General features: G+C 47.1%; 1 protein-coding gene across 18 annotated transcripts in view; it reads left to right on the forward strand.

The window, feature by feature from the left end:
• Positions 1–1,205: 1,205 nt before the first annotated feature.
• The window catches only part of XDH (xanthine dehydrogenase), a 58,903-nt gene continuing 40,811 nt past the window's right edge, over positions 1,206–19,297 (forward strand). For 5 of the 18 annotated variants that reach the window (XR_011426509.1, XR_011426510.1, XR_011426511.1 and 2 more), the window contains exons 1-7: positions 1,231–1,578; positions 7,270–7,327; positions 10,213–10,309; positions 11,538–11,646; positions 14,796–14,922; positions 15,857–15,918; positions 19,151–19,219. Coding sequence is in view for 15 of the 18 variants with exons in the window: in XM_070236533.1 (XP_070092634.1) it covers positions 1,537–1,578; positions 7,270–7,327; positions 10,213–10,309; positions 11,538–11,646; positions 14,796–14,922; positions 15,857–15,918; positions 19,151–19,219 (564 nt within the window). In the remaining 3 variants the exon portion in view is untranslated. Of the gene's footprint in view, positions 1,579–7,269; positions 7,328–10,212; positions 10,310–11,537; positions 11,647–12,919; positions 13,012–14,795; positions 14,923–15,856; positions 15,919–19,150; positions 19,220–19,297 lie in introns of all 18 variants that reach the window. The other 13 variants (XM_070236537.1, XM_070236542.1, XM_070236541.1 and 10 more) reach the window with 8 other exon arrangements.

Genomic DNA, 19,297 nt, shown 5'->3' on the forward strand with positions numbered 1-19,297 from the left:
CTCAATGTTGTCTCTATTAACATATTAGACCAGATAATTCTTTGTCATAGGGGGCTGTCCTGTGCATTGTAGCCTGTTTGCCAGCATCCAGACCTCTATCAACTAGATGTCAGTGGCAAACCTCCTCAGTCATGACAATAAAACATTGCCAAATGGCTCCTGGGATGGAGAATCCCCCGCCTCTCACCCCCGCCTCCAGCTAAGAACTATTGTTTTATAGTGATCAACCATCCCAGGTTGCCCTGGACTGAAGGATTTGCCAGAGATTCAGTGCTAAAATCAGGATAATCAGGACCAAACTGGGGTGATTGGTCACCTGGCAAGTGAGAGTTCATCTCCTGCTTAAATAAAAGCTGCGGTGGGAGAGGGGCCTTGTGTTGACAACGTGGTTGTCCTGGCAATCTTCAGTTTCCCTAAGCTGTTGCTGTACCAAGCACAGCTGCCTAATAATTCTTTCTTCCCCTGACTTAGCCTGCCAGGCGGGTAGGGGAAGTGGCCTGTGTGTGTGTGTGTGTGTGTGAGCTGGGAGGGGCAGCTGTGTGCTGGACTATAGAGAGCCCACGGTGCTGCCCGGGAGGGCAATATGCATGTGTGTAGATACCAGAAGGTAGTGGATACTGGGTGGGGGAAGGTTTTCAGCTCTGTGTTAACTTGGCCTATACCTACGTGATACGTGCAATTTAATTTATCTGGGGTTTGAAATATCTTCATGAGTTGCTTTGACAACTTTCAAGGGAATTTTCCTGAGAGAAACAAATGAAATAAAAACCTCAAAAATGGTTTGTTATCGGAATTATTTTTGTTGTGTTGTTAAGAATACATTTACAACAGTAATAACTATTTGGAATCTTTGCAAAATTACAAAGCACTTCCAAAATATATCGTTTGTCTCTCAGCCTTCTGCTCTTGGTGTCATTTGTATGCCCATCTACAGGATGAAAGCAACTGAGTTCTGAAAGTGATAAGTGACATGCTGAGGTCAAATGCCAGGTTTTGCATGTGGATCACTGGGCTCTGCGTCTTGTGACCCCCATGTTTCTCCAGGCAGTGGGAGAGTGAGTCCTGCATGGAAGTGCTGAGTCTGGGTTGCTGTAAACCTGAAAGATAAAATCACAAGTGTAGACGTGGAGAGTGCGGATCAGCACTATTGCTGTGACTGTGACAGTGGCCCTTCCCCCTTCTCTGTCTTCAGCCAATGGTGGGACGAAGCAGGTTCCAGGAAGGCAGGGCACAAGACGCAGAGTCACGTGGCACCACAGGACCCCTGCTTGCTGCTATCTGTGTGAGCCTCCCTCTGTGCTCTTTGATATAGTTCTTGGGGATGTGATTTGCTGTGTATGATTGCTTGCCTTTTCCTTGATTATGTAAATCAGGGACTTTTGCCAGGAACATTCCATTCCCGGAAACTAAGCTGGTTCCCTCCCATCGGCTGACTTGGTTTCATTTTACTGAAGTTTTTCAAGTGGCAGAGCAGTAATAACTGTCTGTGCCTCTTGGCAGTGTGATACCTGGAGTTCAGAACCCTAAACGGTGACAATGACAGCAGATGAGTTGGTTTTCTTTGTCAATGGCAAAAAGGTAAGCAAGAGCTGGCCTTTGGCCTGGCTTCCCTGCTCCCTGGAAAAGGACGTGCGTCCTCTGGAAGAGGGCTGTTTTTGGTCTCTCTCTTCCATGTTCTTTCTTGTTTTCCTTTCTCTTTCTCTCTTCAAAGGCGTTGCTGCATTTGGGGTAACAATGGGGAAAGAAGAACTTCTCAGGGCTGGAACACAGTCAGGATACTGAAGGGGCAAAGGAATGATGGGGAGGGAAGCCAGAAGAGAGGTATCTGTGAGCTCCCCCAACCCTGCCAACTCTCTGCAGTAGCAGAGACCCTGGCACGAAGCTGAGAAAGGGTGTCAGGGTTCCAGGTGAGACTGGAGGTCACCCACCATGCCTCTATTTCTGTGTCTAATCATATATATCCTAGGGCTTTTGTTGGTCTCTTTACTGAGAGAAGGAACAGAATGTGTTTTCCTGCTCATATTAGGATAGAAGATGTACACGGCCTTAGATTTTGACATTTCATGTAGTGTAAATACAATAGCTAACTTGTGTGAGAACATATACTGACATCTTGTGGCAAGCCACAATTTTGTTTTCAGTGAAAAGCATGCTTCTCCCCACCCTCTCACTTAGTTCTACCTATAAATATTGCAAATCTCTTTGATAAAAATTGCTCACTTGGATGAACTTCATTGGTGCACAGGGACCTAGGGAAGGTGGGGGTGGGGGTGGGGTGGGGCAGGGGGGACTTAGGACATGGGTATCAGTCCTTGCAGCGCTGCAAGAGTCAGTCTTTGCAAATTATAATGCAGGTGCCCGAAGAGAGGGGGCAAGCATTTTACATTGTCTCTGTCTTCCTCTTGTTCTCCCTGCACCACTGCAGAGGTGTGGAGGAGTCCCAACTGCTTCAGCTCCCTGGTTGGCGATGAAAGGAACAGTATAAAGGTAGCCATAGTTGCACACTGTAAATGGCCAGGTGGATAGTGTGACTGATGAATGTGCCCAATGTGCCCCTAAAGAAGGGGAATTTTCTTTGTTTTGCTCTATTGGCGCTTTTGAGTCGAGAAACTGGGCGACTTTTGAGGTAATTTTCAAGAACTGAAATGTGCTTCATAGGATGTCTAGTGCTGAAATTGTCAGGTGTGTGTTTGAGTGACTAGCAAGGGAATGCCATGAGCCATCGCAACATCAGTGCTCCCAAGACTGTTAGAGTCAGTTTGAGTGGCACCACCTGTAGGCACCAGGGGATGGGGTCAGCCATGCTCCTTTGGGTTCAGAGTTGTCTCTCTGCTGATTTCTTTTCAGGATTGGCATCTGGTAGCAAACCAAGAGGTAGGGCAAAGCTTCTATATTGTTGGCTGTAAGACTTTTGCATCCAATTTTTCCGACAGCTTTGTTTCATTCAGCAATTACATTGTAGAGATTTAAGAAACACTTGTTGAGTTGGCTTTCTAGAGGGGTTACTCACACAAAGGCGTCTTCTTTGGAAATTTCCAAAGCAAGTTTTATATCCAGTGAGCTGCTAGATTCAATGACTTCTAAGCCCACATCTTACTCTAAGGTTTGATTATTTATTAAGCTGTCAATTCGTGTGTGACAGGAAAAGATTCTGATTTTCTCTAGAGATGGTTTGCTGTCATGTTCTGGATCTGGAAAGGAGCATTTCAACGTAAATCTGACTTGGTGACAATTGTTTTTCCATATATTTTATTTTCACTTTAGGGAAGCAATTTAAAATCTTTAGATGGTATCATCACATCAAACCCTACTATCTCTGGAGGCTTCCACTGCTGCCAGTTTCTGTGAGGAATGTCCATGTTTGTAATTGATAAACATATGGCCTCTTGAGAAACTGCTGGAAAAGTGGAGAGGCAATGCAAGGAGTGAGGACGTAAAGCAGTGCTATAAAATAAGGCCAAGCAAAGGAATGCCCCGTCAAAGGAGGGCAGCTGTGTTTGTTCCCCTTTCTATTCCCAAGATATTCTAGATTTTTTGTGACCGGATGTTTTGCAAAGAAGTTACCAAAGAAGCTGTTGAAACTTGGTGACTCACTCTTGTGAGCCTCCCCCCTTCCTGTTTCAAACCACCGTCCAGGACTCTGTCTTCACCAGCTGGGGTCCTGGAGAGGGTGTAAGATGACGACAATTGAATACCTCGTGGGCCTTTTGTGGTGGTGATGGCCTTTGTCACTAATGTTTCCACATCTTCTTCTGATCTAGAGTCAGAATCGAAGGGAAAGAGCTGCCCAGCATTTTGGCATTTTGTAACAACAGCCCTTTTGAAGGGCAGGGTGCTTGCTTTTCTGAGCAGTCCCTCCTGGTTAGTGGAGACTGTGGCGCCTGGAGGAGTCTGGGAAGATGCTGCAGGTAGAGTGCAGCTGAAGGTGCTCAGGAGTGACCCCACCACAAGCAGGTGTCAGCTACAGAGAGGCTCAGAGTGGCTTTCCCTCCCACCCTCCCTTCCTCATATTTAGCAATTTCCTCCTAGGCCTAAGCCTATGGGGTATGTGTGCACTGGAGGAATATGATCTCTAGGCCCAGGCGGTTGCCATTAGGGAGCCGATGAACTAGTTGGAGAGGTGGATTATGACTGGGCAAAGTAATGTGTCACAAAATGTATTGCAAGGAAAACTATCCCCATGAGATATCTTCTTAGATATTTTTAAACCATTCAGTGCAGCCCTGGCACATCTTAGGTACACATTTAATATGGACAGAATGAATGGATGAATCTTAAAAGCCCTAAGAAATCCTCTACTAAAGAAATTTCTGTGTAAATTTAAAACACAAAGTTGAAAAAACTAAGAAATCAGTACATAAAGTATACAATTGTCCTTCTGAACCATCTGAGGGTAAATTTCAGATAACATGCCCCTTCACCCCGTAAACTCTGAATAAGGATATTTTTACAGGGCCACAGTCTATTCATAAAAATCAGGAGGTTTAGTTTGGTATATACTATTACCTGATCTATGGACCTTATGCAACACTATTCTAAGTTTTCCAGTAACGTCATGTGTCACTCTCCCGTCAAGCCCAGGATCCAGGATCATGCCTTGCAGTTTGTTGGCATGTCTCTTTCCCTCTTTAATCTGGAATGGCTCCTTAGGTTTCCTTGTCTTTTGTGTCATTGATGTTCATGAGGAGTGCAGGCTGGTTATTTTTCAGAACGTCTGTCATTTTGAGTTTGTGCCATGCTTTCTTAAAATCAGATTCAGAGTCTGCATTTTGGGCAGGAATACCAGAGAAGTGATACATCTTTCTCAGTGTATTACAGCAGGAGGCACATGATGGCAGTTTCCCCCGTATTTGTGATGTGAACTTTGATGACTAGGTTAAGTTGGTGTCCAGCAGGTTTCTTTACCGTAAGATTACTTTTTTTCTCTTTATAACTCATAAATAATCCGTGAGAAGATACTTTGAGACTATGTAGATATTGCGATTATCAAACTTTCACCTACTAGTTTTTATTATCCATTGATGAATCTTGACTGGATAATTATTGTGCTGATTACAACATGGCAAACCATATTCATTAGTTGGCATTCTTCTGTCAGAAAGGACTTTTCTGTCTCTCCCATTTGTTTGTTTATTTATTAATTATCAATTTGGACTTACGAGTTTTGATTTTACTTAATGGATTATAACCCATTTCAGCCATTATTTGTTTGGATGCTCGAGTTCTAGCAGAGCAATCTGCTTAACCCAGCATTTCTGTACAAAGTGCTCTTCCTTTGGAATACCCATAGACATCCTGTTGAGAGAGGCTTCTGTGGAGTTTGCTGGTGCAAACACTGCAGCCATGCCATGAGCATGGAACAGCCATTCTCTACAGGAATTCAAGGAAGGGTGGACCACTCATGGCTGGGGTGATATGGAAAGTCTTAAGTAGGGAAGTGTTTGGGGTCTTCTGATAAGTCAAGATGCAGGTGGAAGAGGGATGGAGTGCTCAGAGGCATAAGAGTCAGAAGGTATAAGTTATATTTTCACTGGTGTATGAAGACCAGCTTAGCAGCGAAGCAGGAGGGGGAAAGTCTGAATATAAAGATTTGGGACATATTGAAAAGGGCCTTGAAAGATGCCTGAGGAACTTGGATGTTACCTTGAATTTGTGGGAGGTCACTGAGGGCACTCAGCAGGGAACTGATGTGATGAAAGCAGGGCTGCAGGACACAAGGCAGGGATAACTTATGGAAAGGTGGTGGCTAAGAGCTCTAGCTCCCTCTACAAGAAAGGTGATCAGGATCTTCATTTTGTGCATTTGTGATTTCTTCTCCAAGAGAAAAGAAATGGCTCCCTGTGTGAATTTTGTAACCAGGACTTTGAACGAGCCGGACTCAGGGGATGTAATCATAAAAGAAAATTCATTTTATCTTTCACTTTCTTTTAAAGTTTATTCAAGGGGCAAATTCTGGCAGTTTCATGACCTTTTTGATAAACCTTAGTCAGTAAAAAATCCTATAGTTATTTCTAAGCTACCAAACACAGTCTCAATTCAGGAGAGAGAGGCGAGGGTGGCAAGAAAGGTCTCATTTAATTGGTGCTGTTGTAAGATGGCTTCCCAGCACTGGGAACGTCCAACTGCACATCTCACGACTTGGTGATGCACTTTTCTCAGGCTGGCTGCTCTCCCTCAGCCTCCAGCTTTGGGACAGCCACTCCACACAGGCTCTGTGGGAGGTCCCAGCACCTCCTGTAGTCAATCTTTTTGAGAATGATCTAAACACCTCCAAGCCAGCTCTCTCTGTCATGCATGGCCTTCTGGTGTCCACGGCCAACACTTCACATCTTTTGCTCTCCCAAACTCTGGGAGCTCACCCCAATTCCAACACTGCCATTTCTTTTTTGGCTTGTCTGGTAAGAATCTCTCCAGCTGTTTAGATGTGCCAGAACACCACATCCCTGTACCACAAAGGCCACTTGTTAGCTTCACATGTAGCATTATGGAAGCCCCCCAAAAAAGTCTGAGGTGTGAGGCAGATTCCTCCTCCTCCCGACCTCAGGAAGACGTGAGACTCATAGTACAGTTCTCTCTGAAGAAACCCTTATCACACATTCTCTCCCCTTAATCATCTGAATCACCTATGCCCTTTCACCCTTGATAATGCATGAGGAGTAGTGAAACAGGTTTTCATAGATTTCCTTTGGTGAGTTGCATCAGGAACTCACACTTCCCTTTGTAGACAACTTTCTGCTCCATCTGATTGACCATTCCATTTGCAGACCCTTGGTTTGAGATTTCTCCTCCATTTCTGACTTGTTAATGTTGTTGGCTGTGATAGCCCAGTGCAGACAGTCCGCTGCTCTGAGCTCCTGCAGACTGGCTCTCTTCTGTCTGAGAGTATACTCTCCAAGAGACAAAGCCAGAGGTCTATGTGCTGTCGCTCTCAGCTGTCCCTGGCATTCACAGGTGTGATCCAGCAGCTGGAAATGAGAGGACATATTTGATTGGAAGTGGGTTTTGCCTTGGTGAGCTCAGCATGGTGGGTGCAACACCTAAGTGCTGTGGTTGGGTCCTGAGCTAAGCACTTATGTGGAATTTTAGAACTGAAGGATGGCAGCACATATATAATTTGGCTTGTAGTTAATATGTTCATTCTTATGGAATTGTCAAGAAAAACATCTTAGTTTTCCTAATATATTTAGCACATCCTCATTAGCTTTATAAGTTCTTGAGTAAAGCAATGGCTAAGTAGATCCATTATATATTTCTCTTTTGTTTTTGTAGGTGGTGGAGAAAAATGCAGATCCAGAAACAACCCTTTTGGCCTACCTGAGAAGAAAGTGTATCCGGACTTGGAGTGGGGATGAGGGCGAGGGAGGCAGTGGGACTCACTCTCTGGGCCTTCCCTCATTTTCTAGTGACTGGTGGGGAGGCCGTGGAGGGTGGAGGAAGAGCACTGGATTAGGGCTCTGGACTCCTGTGTTCGAGTTGTAGCTCTGTCACTTAGCAGCTGTGTGACCCTGGGAAGTCATTTGAGCTCTCTGAGTCTAAATTCTCAGCCGTTGAATGAGAGGATTGTTCTTGATGTCCTTTAAGATCTCTTTCAGCTAAGACTCTACTAATGCCGAGGTTTGGTCCTGGGCCTTAAAATGAGCAGCTCTGAAAGGCCCTCAGTAGCCCTGGTGAAATTCGTAGTCACTCCCTCTCAGGAGGGGCGGCAACTTCCTCAGCCGATCTTTGCTAACATCTTTGCTAATGAGTAAATGGGCTTCCTGGGGAATGTTTCTAGCTCTGCCAAGGAGGAGGGAAACTGAGGGGAAGGGGTGTGTGATAGGAAGGGGATGCCGGAGGTGGGGAACTGTGGAGAGGCACTGTCCATTGTGGAAATAGTGTTGTTAGGAGGCCTGGGGCAATGGTCTCCTGAGGGTGACCTGGATGGCTGCTCTTCTCTCAGGGTGGGGAGAGCTTCTATAAGATCCCCATATCTTTTGTTCTTTCAATGAGCCTAGAACAAAACAACAGGGAAAATATAATACGAGCTAACATTTAATGAGCATTTACTATATACAGGCAGAGTTCAAGGTGATTGTGTAGGTTATTTCACTGGTCCCCTTAGCAAGACCTTTTGACAGAGGAGGAAGTGAGGCCTGCATAAGTTAAGGGACCTCCCTCTCCCTCGTGTCTTCTGGGAAAATGCTGACAGAGCCTGGACTAAAGCCTAGAGCCACAATCTTAACACCCCACACATACTGGAAACTCTCCTGGGGTCTGTTGTCAGGCGATGCTCATCCTGACCTCTGTCAACAAACCTCTTTTGCTCCCAGAGGCAGGTATGTCTGGTAGCTTATTCCAGGGACATATTTTGGGACAACAAAGGATTGCTTCAACACTCAGGGAACCGAGCCAGAAATCATGGCCTTACCTCCTAGTCACTCAGCTCCGATCAGATGGTGGCTGGCACTGCTGTACTAAGTCCTGGAGTTTTGACCTGGAGGGAGCAGGTCTGGAGGTTCGCAGCACAGGAATCTGGTGGCTTTTTCTAGAGGTGACATCACTCTGAAGGATCAGGGGACAGCATTGGAACTGCATTTCCAGCCCATGTGCTTGGGAGGTCTGGGGGAAAAAAGGCTCATTCTCAGAGATTGTTGACATCAATTTTAGTTTTCCAACATGTTTTGAAGGCCCCAAAGCCTCAGATGTTCCTTTCAGAGCAATTGGCTGGCTTAAAGGTCACCTCTCAGATGAAATCTCAAACTGAAAATCGGCCCATAAATGTGAGTCCTTGTGGCTTGTTGCTGCCTGTGCTGAGAGTCACTCCTGGGAGTTCTGGGCAAGAGAGGAGAGTGCAGCCCTGACTTCTGCCTTGGCTTCCAGGAAGATCCTCAGGCTGAAGAAGACTTTGCTAGACTTTGGGCTGCAGTCATTGGTCTTCACGTGCCCCTAGACTTGTCTGACTGCTGATAAGTGCATATAGCCTGACTCGTGACGAGAATAACTGAAGACACAGCAAGCCCGCCCCAGATGTGTTCTGAAAGAGGCAGCAGCACGGTGAAGGAGGAGCCCCCATTCAGGAGTCAGATGACTGTGTTTGGGTCCTAACACCTGAGGTAACACAAGTGATTGTGTTATCTTCCAACACAAGTGACTGTGTTGTCTTGCAGGGCTCACGTTACCTCTTGGGTCTCAGTTTTTGTTTGTTTGTTTTTTCAATCTGTAGGGAAATAGTAGTTCCTGCCCCACCTGCTAACTAAATTATTTTGAAGAACAAATGGGTCTATAGTTCTAAGTGCTTTTCAAGTATAAGATGCTATGTCATTGTTAGTTAATTTTATTTTGAAAATGATGGAATTGACCAGATGATGACGACCTCAGCTCCCTCCATCCTCGGTAGGTAGCTGGATGGTTTGGAGACCTGCGGGCCTAAGGAAGGAGTAACAACGGAGCTCACACGTCTCAGGGAAAGTGGCCGCCATAATCTCTAGATTAGCTTACTACTTAGGCACTTTTACAAACGCAAAGTATCAGATTATTTCCTCAAGTATATAGAAGAGATGGCTTTGGTTTTGGTCCCTGATCTCAAAAATATCTTCATTTCAATTTCCGTTCACATATCCTACGGGCTGGATTTTCAAAAGCTCCCTGTTCAACCCTAATTTTGGTTCCTGGGTTTTATCAGCCCAAAAAGTGTAGGGTGAAAATGCAGGACCCAGCAAATCCCAGGACAGATTGATGTCTCAGTGTGGCCCGAGTGGCTTCATTGCACACCCAGGTCGGGTGACATGAGGGCTGCCCCACATGCTCAGTGTTTGAGGTGCCTGATTTACCAGTCTGATGAGACCACGGTGTTGGGGGCCTAGAAGACCACTGCGAGAAGACCCTGAAAAGACACCAAGAAAAGTCTTCAGGTCTCAAGTCCTAGTCAAGTAGTCAAGTTCAAGTCCTAGAACTGAATTCCCAGGGGAGGATACTTGGCTGCTGTCTATAGGACCCTGATGACTTTCCCCTTCTGAACAGTGGAGATGGCCCCATTCCCTGCCTTCCAGGGGTGCAGCGCAGCCTGTCTGAATGAGGAGGCTGTACGGGTGTGCTGCCTCCCTGGGGTGAGGGCCCTGAGGTTGTGTGTGGCAGTGGACGGCTCTACACTGGCAGCTCTGCCCAGGAACTTCCCAGCAGCCCAGCAAAAACTCTCTTCTCTGAGTTCACCTTCCTTAACCCATGAACACCCAGTGGGGCTGAGCGGGACCAAGCTGGGCTGTGGCGAAGGGGGCTGCGGGGCTTGCACTGTGATGTTTTCCAAGTATGATCGTCTCCAGAACAAGATCGTGTATCCTTTGCCTGCTGGCTGGTTGCCCATGTGAGGACTGTGATGTAGGGGTCAGCTTGTGAGTGAGTGTGTGCGTGTACGTACGTGCCCATGTGAACTTTCTAAACTCCAGACTTATTTCACATTCCATGAAATCCTTCAATAGGGGTCCATTGCCCCCAGGATAAAGTCTAATCTCTTTGCTTATCACAGGAAGGCCTTCCCAACATTTCCCACCTTTCCTCTCCAGTTTGCTTTCTCGTCATGAGCTCAGCACTCCAGTCACACAGAGACAATTGTGAACTACTAATGCTCCATGCTCACTCATTTCTTGATCTTGGTATAAGCTGTTTCCCAAGTCTTGAATGTCCTTTCTTCTAGGACTTGTCTACTTGGTTAACTCTTACTAGCTCTTTAGGGCTGGGCGAAATATCACCTCCTCCAGGAAGTCTTCCTTGATCTCCCAAGATGGGTTAGGTGCCCTTTGTCTGTGCTAGTCCCATAGAGTGCCCTGTGCACAGCCCTCCTGATGTGCTTTCCACAAGATATTTAACTTGCATTTTCACCCTGGCTTCTATTTTCCTGGGTTGATTGCAAGCTATTAAAGACAGAGATTTCATCTTATTCACCCTCAGCCCTTAACAGGGTACCTGGCATATGGTTGGTAATCAAGACCTGATGTTGACTGTATATGTGAATGAGTGATGGATAAAGGAATGGAGGCAAGCTAGCTCTCTCTAAGCAGTTTGTGTCTCATGCTCCCTGGGGATTTTCCCTCCCTTCTCCCCAGGGAGGAACTGGAGAAATAGAGGTGGGTGAAAGCAGAGAAGCAAAAGTGACTGGAAGTTCTGAAATTGAAGAGGCTAAGGAAGGGCCCTGCAGAGAGTGGAGCATGTATTGGACCTGGAACCTACCAGAAACTTCCTCTTGACTCAGCCTCCAGGGTCAGGCTGAGTAAGATGTGGCTGAAAGTACCCTAGCTCCTTGCTCCTGCTCAGAGGCCTAGGGTGCATGGATGCCTGACCCCACAGGACTCTGGAGGGGAGTGGGCCTCATCTGGGGGAGAGCTTCCTTTGTCCCTAGCCCAGAGTCTTGGGTGGAGAGGTGAGGACACCTAGACAAGAGACAAGAACATAATGTTGAACGAAGAGAAATGACACGAAGCATCACTAAGTCTCCCAGGCCCTGCCCGCAGGTTCACTCTGATGACCTGAGTGGACAATGGATTGACCTTAATCTGAGGTTCCAGCCACTTTTCTGCCAATGCCTGCCTGGCTCCCATCTGTTCCTTGCACCATGTTGCTGTGACGACTGTGGAAGGAATAGGAAGCACCAAGACAAGGCTGCATCCTGTGCAGGTAACCAGCGGAGAGGAGGCTCATGCCAAGGCTGCAGATTTGCTTTGTGTTGTCGGGCTGAGCGTCACTGCCTGAGCAGAGGAGGCATCATGGCTGGCCCCTCCCCATCTCCCCAGGGGGCTGTGAGGCAGAAAGAGGAGGTGCCCAGGGCTGAAGCTCCCTCCTGTGGTGAGAGTGGATGTAACATAGCATAGCCCTGAGAGAACCAAGATGTCAGCTGGATTTGGTGGCCAGGGCAGTCCAGCTGTGCCAGAACTGGAGGGAGAAGAGGCAGGGGAACTTCCTCACCTTGACCCTAGTGTGTTTAGGAACCCCTCAGCCTTCCTAGATTCAAGATTCCAGATCCTTTGTGCCCCTTGATAAAAAGCACACCCACTCCCTGCTCCCTCGATTGGAAATTCCATCGCACCTTTTGCCTCCCACCCATAGATAATACAAATGTGGACATCTAGGTCTCCATGCTCACTAAAATGGAGGCCAACAAGGCCTGAAGAAGAGAATTGAGACATATGAGTGTCTGACCAAGGCGTTCTCCCAGGCCACCTGGGAATGGAGTGAAATTAGAGATGCTTCTGGGAAGAGGGGGCAGTAATCTGGGAGGTTTTGTGGAGAGAATCAGGATGCCCTTAGGCAAAGTGGAATAGAGCACAGTGGGAACAGAGAACTATGGGAAGGAAAGGCCATTGTTCCCAGTGCTGGGGAAACTGAGGCAGGGGGTCTTTGGGAGATTACAGTCACAGAAGGTGCCAAGGCTAGCTCAAGTCTTAATCCTCCCCAGACCATTTGAGGAGACGTGATGTTCAGATCACACCTTCCTTGGGCACCTTATGTGAATCTATGAACCAGGGCCTTCAGTTGAACAAGGTGATCATCATCCTCGGGAGGAGCATCTTAGATCATTCGTGGGAGGTCAGCGCAGGGTGAGGGTGGTATTACTTCATCTCTAGGGCTTCATATCTTAGTCAGGAAAAGGGGAAATTACCAAATTTGCCCAACCTGCAAGAGATATGAGAAGGTGAATTAGGGCTTGTAATTTTCATTGAGGCAAATAGATGAAAGAAAGAATGAACAGTTTAACCACTGGGATCATATCCATATTATCAGGCTAAAAGCCTCCCTTTCCAATGGTACAGATCCTTATTCCTGATGCACTTACTTTGGCTGCAAATAAACTATAGAGTCAGATTCTACTTCTCCTTGTCCATTTATTTTTTTCTCTTGGTATCTATGACACTACGCTTTCCTCATTTTCCTCCTGTCTCTGTGTTCACAGCATGTGCTGGCTCCTCCTCTACTCAGCCCCTAATTGCTGCAGCACCCTCTGGCCTGGGCCCCTGCCCTTCTCCATCTTCACACTCCTCCTAGGTGAGTTTAGTATCATCTACTTGAGAACGGCACTCACATTTATATCTTCAGCTTTGACCTCTCCTCAGAGGTTAGATTCATTATTTCCAACTGCTTACTTGACCTCACTATATGGATGTCTAATCTTAAACTTAACAAAACCCTCTTTTTCCACTAACTTCTTTCTTCCCCAGTCTTCCTCCATCTGAGTCAATGGCAAAAGCATCCACCCAATGGCTCAAGACAAGAATCTAGGAGTCACTTATGATTCTTTCCTTCATACACCACACCCAACCCATCCACTAGTGTCTTCTGTACCTCCAAACCCTGCAATGAAACCTTCCTTTTCTCTCCATTTCTTCTATTGCTGCTTGGTCGGGGCCACCACACCTCCTGCCTGGACCACAATAGTGTCCTGGTCTCCTGTTTCTACTCTTGCCCCTACAATCCTAGTCCCACCCAACAGCTAGAGCAATTCTTTAAAATCATAAATTAGATCATATCATGTCCTGCTGAAACTCCCCTAGTGGCTTCCCATCACACTCAGAATAAAAATCAGGATCCCTCCCCTGGCTTATGAAGAGCCACATGATCTGGCTGCCGCCTAATCCCCTAGCTGACTTCTCTTGTCCCAGTGGGTTCCACCCACACTGACCTTTCAGCAGCTCCTGCACCAGGCTTGTGTACTTGCTGTACTCAGAGCATTTGCCTTTGCTGTTCCTTCTGCCTGGAATACACTCTTCCCTGATCCTAATCAAGTTATTAAATTTAACCTAAAGGTCACCTTTTCAGAGTGGCCATTTGTGGCCACTGAGAGCAGCCACTCGTCACTCCGGCTCATGTTGTCCAGTACTAATGCTCTACATAGCACTGACCTCCACCTGGTGTTTTCTTGTTTGTTTTTGTCACTATCTCCCCTACTAGGACATGAGCTTCATGAAACCAGGGACCTCATCTCTCTTCACTAGTCTGTGCCCAGGGCCTTTGCCATGCCTGGCAAATAACAAGATCTCAGTAAATATTTATGAAATGACTGACTACATACGCTAGGCACTGGAGATACAATTGTCTAGCAATTTTGCTTACATAAGTACCAAGAGAGACTCCCTAGAGAGAGAAAAAATATGAATGTGAGGAATCTCCTTGTAATGAAAGTCTTGCAGATTTGAATGAAAATTCTGTGACAGTCAACACATATAGCAAATTCTACGTGACATGTTTCCCAATTCTTTTGTCCCTAGTGGAAGTCAAGATTTCCTTCACTTAATAATACAACGGTATTCTGTTTGGAATGAAATGTATTCAGTTGGTTGTTAATAAACGCTGGTTGGGTTGGATTGTGGGATAGCATAGTTACGAGAACAGGACATAGGTCTTCCACTTGGACAAATCTCTCGGCTTTCTTCCTCCTCAGCTCAAGGAAGGCTGAGAAGCTCCTTCTGGCTCTCATGATTCCTATTCCTTGAAGGGGCTTTCCTACTAATAACTGACATTGGTTGACAACCTACTGTATGCCAGGTATAACGTTAGGAGTTTCATGTGAATTAGCTCATTGAATCCTCACCACGGCTCTAGAGGTAAATAGTAGGATGTTCCTTACCATACAGATGAGGAACCTATGGCTCAGAGAGGCTTGGTAACCTGGCCAAGGTCACAGTTGGTGAGGGGTGGTGCCAGGATTTGACTTTGTGAAGTGACTGCTACTGCATATTGTCTGTCAACATGGGCTGACTTCAGTTCAGTCGTGTAGGGAGCCTGGGAGGGGTTTTGCCAATGCAAGTGTCTACATCTTCTGCCCCTTTTAGGAGAGAATTGCTAAAAGCCACGGGTCCCAGTGTGGGTTCTGCACCCCCGGCATCGTCATGAGCATGTACACGCTGCTCCGGAACCAGCCCGAGCCCACCGTGGAGGAGATCGAGGATGCCTTCCAAGGTACCAGCCTTGAAGCACAACCAGGGAGGTGGGATGGCAAAGGGGGCTCTGCAGAGGTTGAGCCGGGCCAGAGTGGAAGCCAGGAGTGGGCTAGGAGTTCAAGGTGCTGACCTTTGTAGGAAAGGCTCAGGCCACCCTGACATGGCGGCTAACATCTACCGGAAGGTTGGCCCTCTCTTAGAACACTGTGTGGTTTGGAGACCTCCTGGAGTCTCCTGCTTTAGTGTTTGTCTTCCTGAGGTGTCTTCTTGCCCTCCCCTGCACTGGGACCGGGTGGCAGTGGGTGGCTGGCATGAGAGGAGATCGTTTGGAGAACTCCACAGAAGCTAGTGACATGGCTTCCTTCCCTCTCAGCTTTCACTGCAACGGGACCTTGTAGGACACAGGCCACATGTGAGGAAGGTGGCCGTGATTCTGAGCCTTGGGCAGAGACTGGCTTCCCAGTTTTCCTTCTGTGAATGGGCCCAGGAGTCTGGACCAGGTGTCTGTTCCTCGGAATTGAGTAGAGAAGGATGCTCCTCCATTCATCATTCAATCCATCACTTATTCAATCCATCATATTGAGTCCTATCATATGTCAGGCACCATACCGGGTACAAGGGACACAGGGATGAAAGGCACAGTCCCTATTCTCAAGGAATTCACATGCTGAGGAGGAAGATGATGTAGTTTGATAAGCTCCCTGATAAAGCTATGAGTGGTCACCATGGGAGCATGTAGGAGGGACACCTGATTCAACCTGGACATTCTAGGAAGGCTTCCTGGAAGACATGTTAGATGTTTTGAAGTCAGGAATACAAGGAGGAAGAGGAGGGTTACAGGCAGAGGAAACAGAATGTGCAAAGAGAGCATCTAACACCCGGGAGCATAGCCACAAACCCCTCACCTGCCCTGGGGCCTGTGCTGACACTGCAGCATTTTCTTTGTACCACAGGGAACTTGTGCCGCTGCACAGGCTACAGACCCATCCTCCAGGGCTTCCGGACCTTCGCCAGGGTAAGTCTGGGCCCCAGCACAGTGTGGCCCTGCTCCCAAAGGGCAGACACTCAGGGATCACAGTTGGAGGGATGGCAAGGGCCTCTAGATTACAGAGAAGAAAGATAAGATGGCCAGTGGCTGGCCCTCTGGTAGCAGACACCTGGCATGGACAGTGGGCTCTGCCATACTTATTCAGGGAGGGGTTGTAATCAACAGCAGGGGGACTTCTCTTTCTGGGTAGGTCTAGAGAGCTGGTTCCTGGAAGAGGCATGCTGCCCAAGAGCTGAATTCCTCCAGGGCATTTGGGCTCGGCAGCTTCCCTTGGAGACTGGCACACTCAGCCCGTGGCAGAGGTGCTGAATATGGCATTTAATAACAATGCAGCCTGAGTCAGGACCCGCACCCCTCCTCCTTTCCTCCTCAGCTGCTTTCTGCAGTTGGCAGTCTGCCGAGCTTATGATGCTGCTAATGAGGTCTCCAGACAGTTCGTGACCTCCTGTAGTGATCATGTAACTCTGAGTGAGAAACCACAGCTGGGGTGGGTGAACATGAGATTATAGACACAGACACACACCTGCCACCTGGCAACAGGGACAGAGGGCTGGCCTCTCCTTTCTTGGCTTAATCTCCCCAGATTTCCCCTGATTCCCCAACTAGGACAAGTTGATCCTCACTCCAATCAAACAGTCGTCTCTCAATTTGATTCAGAGTTGAGGGGTGAGTCACAGACTCCCATGCTTTTCACTGACCTTTAGGGTTGGCACCTTACAAAAAGGAGTGTTTCATCCAAAGAGCTACAAAGGGGTGGAGACGGAGACAAGCCTGTGAGGATGGAAAACACCACACCCTGCGGAGTGCTGTTAATGATGAGGAACCAGGAGACGTGAATTTAAATGAAAATGATTGAAAGCTCAGATACGGACTCTGCAGACCTGGGTTAAAATCCCATTCCATCACTTTATTGATGCATGACTTTGAGCAAATTTCCCTGTTTCTAAAATGGGGATTATAATAATACCTCCTTATAGTGTCTGTGGAACGTATGCCTGTAAAGCTCTTAGAACAATGCCTGGCACATCTTAAGTGTTCAATAAATGGCAACTATAAATTAGGATGAAGATGCATTTCCTTCATTATTCAATATTGGATCTTCATAAATTTCTCAGGCTTCCCTGAGAACCAGGGATTGTTCATCTTGCCCGTGTGTTTATTTCCTAGGAGGCTTCTCAAAGAGCTACAGTCTAACCAGCCCTCCTAGTTTCTCTAAAGAGAAGGGCTTTTGAGAGTAGCTGACAACTCTGCTCCTTCCCAGGGTTGGAGTTTTATCGTTGTTGAGATGGTTCCTGATTCCACTGTAAGGAGCAGCCCCCCAATCCAGCTGGCAGAGCAGAGCAGAGCAGAGCTGAGGGCTCTGAGCAGCCAGACTGACCAGCATGCAGAGTGTGCTCAGAAGCTTGTGCTCGTTGTTCACTGGAGGCCCCCAAGGCCTTTATCCAGAGTCTTTTAACTCATATTCTACACACAGTTCTAACTAACTTGGTGCTCCAGTTTTCATGGTCATTGTACACTCTAGAAAAGGGTGAGGAAGTTCTGCTAGAGCAAGGCACACTATTCCCAGCAAGAAATGACAATGTCCATCTAGCAGCAAGGAAGGAAAGGGAGGAACCACAAAAATAAGCACAAACTCAGCAGTCTTTGAGAAAAGTGGAAATCTCTCTGGGGAAACAAAACAGCCTTATTCAGCCTCAGTAGACCTTGAGGGCAGTGACCAATTATTGTAAATCACAATAATTTATGTCCTGAACTCATCAATGAATTATGAAGAAAGAAATCTAAGTAAGAATATGCTGGCATTTTAATTATCTGGCAAATGTACTTCTGTGAAATACATTCTTCCCCACAAGGACTGGGTGAGTGAGGCTGACGCCTTCCTGTGTGCAGGCTCCCCTCACTTCACTTAGGGGCCCTGAAACCCTCCTACTGCAAGAAGAAAGATGAGAAGAAGCACTATAGCAACCCCTCTTTCTATATTACTTTTTGTCTAAATTTGGAGGAGAAGAGCAAGGTGGTGGTGGAAATTCTAGAATAGAGCAGCTCTGAGATCCACTGTCAAAGCCGTGAATGCAGGGGGGGTCTACACACAGGGCAATGTGTGCAGGGGGTCGAGGCAAGGGAGGGTTTATCTCCCGATGCCAAGTCTGACGGTGCTTTTAGGTTGTCAAAGGCCAAGCCTTTGGCTTCCATGGCTCTCTGGCAGCTTTCTTGGAAACGCTAATTGGTTGTGCCTCATCCTTCAGGAAATCTAGCATGGAATGGTGTTTCCTGTATTCATGTCAGAAGGGCTGCCTCAGCCCCCAATTCCAGGAATTGGCTCTCCTGGAAATGTGCCCGGGGCTGTGCCTGGGACTCTTTCCTACTTTTGCCTCTCAGCACAGCTCCAAGATTCTGGAGTGTCTCCTGAGGCATTGAGCTGAGACTCCTGCCTTCTTGGAGCAAATCAGTCAGATGAACACACCCCTTCCCCACCCTCAATACCTCAGTTCCGGGAGGCAGCAATCTGGACTCTACACTGTGTGCTGCCATATGTGCCCAAAGAGGTCCTGAGCACGTCCTTTCCCCACAGGTGAAGGGTCATCAGATCTGTACACTTCCTCCAGAACAGGCCCACAGTGACGAATGAAGACTGTTCAGCTTTCTGGCAAGAAGTGCCTATTAAGTAGTGGTGAGACATCAGGCACACTGGCTGGGCACCTCTCTGGACCAGCACCAGTCTCGGACATCCTTGGTGGGATGCCCACAAAGACCCCAGCCTGAGAGGCATACACCCAAGCCTCATAGAACTTGTCTGATCTAGAAGTAGAGCTCTGGAGTGCTGAGGAAACCACTGGGAATTTCTCTCCTAGAGGCTTCCTAAGGAAGCAGCACTGAAGAGAGAAACTGGGTGCAAAGACATGTTTTGATAAAGTAGGACCCAGCTTTTACGGAGAAATTTCCTTAAAATTAAATTTCACTGCTGCTTCCAGGAGAGATTCTATTTGCTTATTCATAAGTTATTTAGTCTACATTAACCAAGCAACAGAAAGTAGTTAAAGCAGAGGCAAGCGGGATGAAGTTGGGGTATCTGCTATTCCTGTTGATTCTGGAATAGGTATCAGAGCTAGATTTCATTGGAGATTAACAATCTAGGTTCTTTAACTCCTGTGAAAACTCTTTGGAAATATTTTTGTGTGAGTGGTTGTCATCTTTCTAGGATGGTGGATGCTGTGGAGGAAAGGGGGACAACCCAAACTGCTGCATGAACCAGAAGAAAGATCAGATGGTAAGTGGGTCCTTCTCTCCCTGGAAGCCTAGGGGCAAATCTCAGATCAAAGGAGCCCGTGGGCTCTCTCCACACTCT

Source organism: Equus caballus, chromosome 15, assembly GCF_041296265.1.
Source record: "Equus caballus isolate H_3958 breed thoroughbred chromosome 15, TB-T2T, whole genome shotgun sequence".
Taxonomy (NCBI): Eukaryota; Metazoa; Chordata; class Mammalia; order Perissodactyla; family Equidae; genus Equus; species Equus caballus.